The 6,483-nt window shown below is 35.4% G+C and overlaps 1 protein-coding gene and 1 non-coding gene across 2 annotated transcripts in view; both read left to right on the forward strand.

Moving 5' to 3' along the window:
• Positions 1–1,758, forward strand: part of LOC6047306 (protein starmaker) — a 40,390-nt gene extending 38,632 nt beyond the window's left edge. The window contains exons 4-5 of the mRNA XM_038260336.1: positions 707–874; positions 1,059–1,758. Of these exons, the coding sequence (XP_038116264.1) occupies positions 707–874; positions 1,059–1,127 (237 nt within the window). The 3' untranslated portion in view covers positions 1,128–1,758. The remainder of the gene's footprint in view (positions 1–706; positions 875–1,058) is intronic.
• A 4,523-nt stretch (positions 1,759–6,281) lies between these two features.
• Trnastop-uca lies at positions 6,282–6,368 on the forward strand. Its single transcript has one exon. It is a non-coding gene; the product is annotated as a tRNA-Sec (tRNA).
• Positions 6,369–6,483: the final 115 nt, after the last annotated feature.

Genomic DNA, 6,483 nt, shown 5'->3' on the forward strand with positions numbered 1-6,483 from the left:
CTCAAAATCCAATAGACATCCAAAATATTACCAACAATCATTTTTCTGAGAAAAAAGTGTCTATGATTTTCGGCGAATTTTTGAAACGGTGATGAAAAGTCACTTTGATGACCAGATATTAAAAATAATAATATGTTTAAAATTCACTACCAACCAAACCAACATCCAGCATGTCGTCGTGAATTATTGTTTTAGAAATGAAGAATATATTTTTTTATTGATCTCTACCTACAATCTATACTTAATTAAACTCACTCTTGCATCAAATGGATTTGATATTCACCCACTCTTCAATGGATCTCTTTAATATGCCTCACTCAACGTTGTTTTCGTCGTCGTCGGTGCTATCTCCAAGTTGTACTTATCTTATCACAATTTTTTACTCTTCGCTAATTCACTCCACTGCCATCAAACTTTACTCTCGTTTCACTTCTTCATCTTTTTTCGACTGACAAAATTTCTTACCACTGCCGATAAAAGTACTTTGCTTTCTCGTTGTTTTCATTTCTCTTAAAACAAAAAAAAACAGGAAGACTGTTTGTTCCTCTTCTCGCGTGCTTTTGATACTAATCTCAGAACGCGCAAGCCGGCTATTACATAATTGTGTGTGATTTAAGTTATGCCATGAACAACAAAAAAAAACAGAAAAGAAAATTTAAACCGGCTGGGGCCACAATTTGACACTCAATTATTCAAAATTTCAAAGGCAAATTTTAGTACCACCGATGCTGACGAGGAAAGCGAAGATGCCGAACAGCGCGAACTTCTAGAAGCGGCCGCGGCCATGGGCAAACGGGAAGACGAGACCGAAGAAACGGCCGTTGGTGGTGCCCAGGCGGAGGAGGAGGAGGACGTGGAAATTGCCGAACAGGAGGTCAGCAGCAGATGTGTCGATGTGTAGAATTGTAGCTGCAAAAGAGGGCTGTTTTAAGGCATGCTTTTAGGGAACATTGCTTTTTTTTGTAACGGATTTAAGGTCGGCGTGCGCCGCCATGCTGTTGTCGCCATGTTGGATTTTTTTTTGTTATCGTAACGGTGTTCGTGCTTTGTACTTGCAGGACGACGTTTCCGGCAAACTGGTGGACACGGATGACCCCATGCTGGCCGAACAGGAGCAGGAGGAGTAAATCTGGTTGTGCCACAATCGACGAATCGAACCAATCCCTCCTTCATCGTTCATTAGACAAAATCCTAACCTTACTCAACCTAACCTCAAAGAATTTAAACCAAAAAGAAAAACTTCGCGCGTCTTTTGAATATAATTTTGTCTCAGAAATCTATCAAACTGTATACTAATCACGTGGTCCTTACATCCATCTAGTTTTGTACTTTTCAAAGAGTTAAGAATTGCATCATTTTAGGGTACGTCTAAGTTAATCACAAGAAATAAAATTTAAAAAAACAAGCATTATTAAGACCCTCTGGCTGGCGACACGAAAGAGACGACTCAAAACAACTTAAGGAAATATTTGGCTGAATTGTGCAACAAGAGAGCACACAAACACACGTTTTAGGTTAAGAAAAACTCCTCGGCTCTGAAGAGAAACAAATAAAAGTGCTATTTGCTCGTTGGTGCGAAGGAGGAATTAGTTATTGCCTGAAGTCTAGAAGAGAGAAAGGGATAAGAATTCATCGCCACGCGTACCTTGGATAGGAAAGTTAATACTTTTATTTTCTGTTGGAAGCCAGGTTTAAATGCACTCCTTAATTAATGCAAAAATGTTGTAACGAATCAATAAAGATCGAGATTTGAAGAGGGTTAACTTTTTTTTATTGTGGGTTTGAAAGAATGCATCGGTTTAGTAAAAAATCATAGTTTAAAAATAAAACAAAACTTTCAACCCCTCACAGAGGTCTTGAAGTTTTGTATGGAGAAAAAGCCAGATTTTGACCATTTTCTTTCAATCCGTCTTGGGGTTCCCTAAGTCCCTATTGAAAATTATGAAGATTAGTAAAGTAAGTCAAAAGCCATGCTAAAAACACAATTTTCACTGATGCCTGAATGCATTTTCAGGTGTTCTCGGATGTACTGCAATTATTAATATTGACAAGAAAAGTGCTTGGGGCGTAATCTTTACAGACTTTCCAGCATGCTTATATGACTGGCTACGTTTGTGTTAGATTAGATAAGATCAGATAAGGTTTAGGGGTCGTTATAGAACAATAAAGCTGGTGAAAAAAATCGGTTTGTACAAAAACGTCTTTTTCAAATTAAAAAAAAATAATAAAGGTAAACATTTAAGTTACAAGCAATGGTTTTAAAATTTGGATGAACAAAGTGTTTTAAACTGCATTTTACACCAGTTCAGGTGTTTTGCAACCATTGGTTTGCAAAACATTGACGATATCCATTATAGTTTGATGTTACAAAAAGGAGCAGTTACTTGATTGTTTTTGAATAGTGTCAATGAACTTTTTTGAAATTAATTTTGATTCGAATATTTTAACGTAGTTTTAGCGGAGTTCAGAAAATTTCACAAATGTTTAATTTTAACATTAAAAATTTGCTGAGATATTTGGCACCATTGTTGGAGTTGGTGGGTATAGAATTTCTAAAAAAGTTTCCACGTGGTAGATCAGGGGTGCTCAAAGTTTTTGGAGGCCGGGCCAAATTTGAAGCTCAAATGAGCTTGCGGGCCAAATTTACAAAAAAAAGGTAATTAAAAAAAATTAATAACGTTATTTTAATTCAAAATATTTAATTTCTGTATAAAAAACTGCCAATTCAAAATAATAAAAACCACGAAAAAACGGTTTTCTATCGGTATTGTTGATTTTATTGTTATTTGATTTTATTTGCACTCGAAAATGACATTTGAGAAGGGCGTAAGTTATTTAGATATTTTTGCATTCTGTAATTTAAAAATGACTGTATCTCAAAGGCGTTGCATTGTACCAAAAAGTGGTCAAAAACAAACTTGTAAGAAATTTGACGGGCTTTCTGAAAAAAATACACTGAAAGAAAAATACACGCCACTTCTATGAGATTTTCAACTTTTATGTTTAAAAGATAAATTTTAAGGTGAAGTCACGTTTTTTTCGCCTAAAATTTTACAAAAAGACTCACGAAAAATGCAGGATGGTATGACTCACCTTAAAAAAAAAATACAAACATCATTTACTAAAACTATTTTTTTAAGTTGTTTAAACGTCAAAATTTTCGAAAACCGATACCGATTTTTCAGTCTCGAAGTCTCCATATTGACCATTGTCCTAAGTCCAATCCTTGTGAAGATACAGCGGTTTTAAAAATAAAAATGTTGAAAAATAGCTTTTTTGGTGGTTTTTGGCATTTTCTATATGACAGACTTGATTTTTCAGTCTCGAAAATATTTTTACCGGAAAGTTCGTCCAATTTCCCATAAGACTTTTCAGCTTTTCAATTTGACTCGATTTAATATTTACGTAAGATGATTTTCTTTCCAGATTTCTACCACACTGAAAAAAATATTCTGTTTTCATTTATGAGCAATGTAATTAAGCTTATATATGTAAGCCCATGCATCCAATTGAAAAGCTGTCAAAGGCAAACAAATGCATATTTAATTTATTTCAGCTGATTGCACTTAAATTTCATTTTTTTGAAGTTTTTTGAAAATTTACAAACTTGATCCTCCGATTTTCACAATTAGTTGGTAGTCAATCAGATTCGTTATCTTACTGTAATGAGTTCGAATCCCGAAGGAAATGCAATGTAAGTTTGAGGGTCAGTCCATAAATGGTTTATTATGACTTACAAATTGATTAAGAAAACGTATTTTTGCACTATTACAGAATTCTATCTAAGTCAAACTTGAACGATTTTTTTAAAATATTTCTAAAAATGTTTGATGAAAGTTTTGACTTTCACTCACATTGAAACGTGTGAAATTAATTTAATTATATTTTTTTTTGAACAAATTATTTGTATCCTTTTTGGCTGATTTTAGCGTGACGTACTTTATGGATGAAGCCTAAGGTAGGAAAAGTGTGGTTCATTCTGCCCCTAAGTGGATTTTAATTTAACACTTCCACCACCAAGCCTCTAAATGATTTAAAGGTTCCGTTGTTGTTTGATTACCTTCCTCGTACCTCCTGGTAACATTGTAAACAAACTTTTTCAAATAATCTAACTTTTGAGAAAGCTTATTTGAGGTGAAGCCGTTGATCATTTTCGAAGAAAATTGATATTGATCATCACTATAAAATATTCTGTATTAAATTCAATTTAACAAATTTCAGCACCAAAATGAATCAGCATGTGCCGGTTGTTGCCTTCTTAAAGCCACTGAATGAATTTTTGATCTTAATCAATTGTGCTTCAAAATTTATAAAAATTTGTGGCACAGTCATTGAAGTCCTAGTTGGTAATCATTAGGGTGACAATAAAAAAAATCGACATCAGAGATACCCTCTGACTCGATTCCTTATGCAAAAATAAGTATCTGTGCCAATTTTGAGCCAAATCGGTTAAGGCTAAGGGGTCGCTTTTCATCGTTGAAGTTTATATGGGGAAAATCACGATTATGTATGGGGAAAAACATCGTTTCAGTAATGTTCTGCTAGGTGACGCAGGTCTCGCCCGAAATTGTCCAAGTGTGAGATTCTTGTAGGAAATTTAATTCCCTACAACTTTGTCCAAATAATTACCAAAAATCACCAAAAATCAGGATCAACTCGGATCGTCTTGCACCCTTCTACAAAGTTGTAAGTAATAAAATTTCCTCCAAGAATCTCATACTTGGACAATTTTGGGCGAGACCTGCGCCACCTGCTGCGAAAATCCTGAAGCGATATTTTTCCCCATACATTTTTGCGATTTTCCCCATACAAAAGGAATCAGCATGTGTAGGGCACTATTCTAAACAACTTGTTGAAAGAATTTTATCAAAATATTGAAAGCGACGCAAAATTTATATCTTTGAACGTAAAATCATGACAATGATGGAAGTCTTCACGTTTGAGAACCTCGGAATAAACAACATATGCGTGGTTTTGTCAATAAATTTACATATTTGCTTATAGTTCGAAAAATACAACGAATTCAATCGTCGTTTTCGGTGTGGTGATGTTATTTGGCGTCTTTTATAAGACCCTTACCTTTTAGTTGGTCTAAATCCATTCTAAAGCTCAAATCCAAGGGTGGCCCATTCTGCCCCCCTGCCCCTAAATCCTGCATTTGCAAGCTTAAACAATCATTATCTCAAGAGATTTCAATTCGCCCAACATTCGAAAAATGTAAAATCAAACGGAACACGATGGTGAAGTTTAATTTAAATTCTAATCGCATGTATATAGAGAAAATTGCGCGTAAATTTTTCAATTGCGCAGAATGCATCTAAGTTTGATTCCAATCGAAAATCTGATGACGCCATTCAATTCAGTGTCCAATTTCCTTAAAAAATATTTGTCTTGTTTTGCTCTATATTTATTTGTTTCCGAGATATAGCAATTTGAAAAAGAGGTTTTTTGATAAAATGACGAAAAAACACCCAAAAATAAGGGTTGGTTCAAAATCGGGATTCTTACATGTTTTGGTAGAATCAATGGCTCCACCAAATTTGAGCTTGATCAGAAAAAGTAGATTTCGATTTCGTACTTTTTTTACAGTTGAGGCGAAATTACCCATATAATTACGAAATTACGATCGAAATATTTCGATCGAGTGCAATAATCACCACGATTATGCTATTTAGCAAAATCAAAATTCTTTAAAAAATGCTACGTCATTTGTGGATGACGCCTCCGGAGAATTTCACTGTTGTAAACAATCTATACTGAAATGTTGTTTTTTGTCATGATTTCAACTTTTTAATAACGTACATGGCTCTCCCCTATACAACTCCAAGTGCGCCTTTTGCTAGGCAACCAGATGTCACTGAACAAGAATGGTATGCACCAAACGCTCGGAAAAGTCGATAAAATATTTTTTATTATTATTATGAATTTCTCGGAATTGCGTCTTTTGCACCTTAAACAACTCAGATGAATGAATTATATGGCAAAAGCTGTTTTTAAAAAAATTTAATACTGCAAAACACGAAACCTTACAAATGTTTTAATTAGCGCAATAGCAGATCATAAGTTGCAAAAAACAATACCGTATCGCTAAACAACCAATTGACCAATCACCACCGACACCACCCTGCCCGCGCAAAAACAATCAATAGAAATGTCTAAAAATAACCTTACCGTGTGCAACATTGCATGCAAGTCGCCACCTCATCACACCGCTCATCCATCGCTAGAACCATTTCGTCACTCGCTCACTATATATACGGGTGCGCCCGCATCTCGTCACTGCCCAGTTGAGCCTCGGTGGTCCGGGGTGCAGGCTTCAAACCTGTAGTCGATTAGCGTCGAAGTGGTTCGATTCCACCTTCTGGGCGACCGTTTGGGGGTTTTTAGTCGTCGTTGATCCTAGCCGCTAGACAATATGGGAATTTTGATGTTCACTTCTCTTGACAGTTTGTGATTGAGAGCAGCTGTTGGAGAAGATTCTCC

The sequence above is a fragment of the Culex quinquefasciatus genome, chromosome 3 (genome assembly GCF_015732765.1).
Source record: "Culex quinquefasciatus strain JHB chromosome 3, VPISU_Cqui_1.0_pri_paternal, whole genome shotgun sequence".
Lineage (NCBI taxonomy): Eukaryota > Metazoa > Arthropoda > Insecta > Diptera > Culicidae > Culex > Culex quinquefasciatus.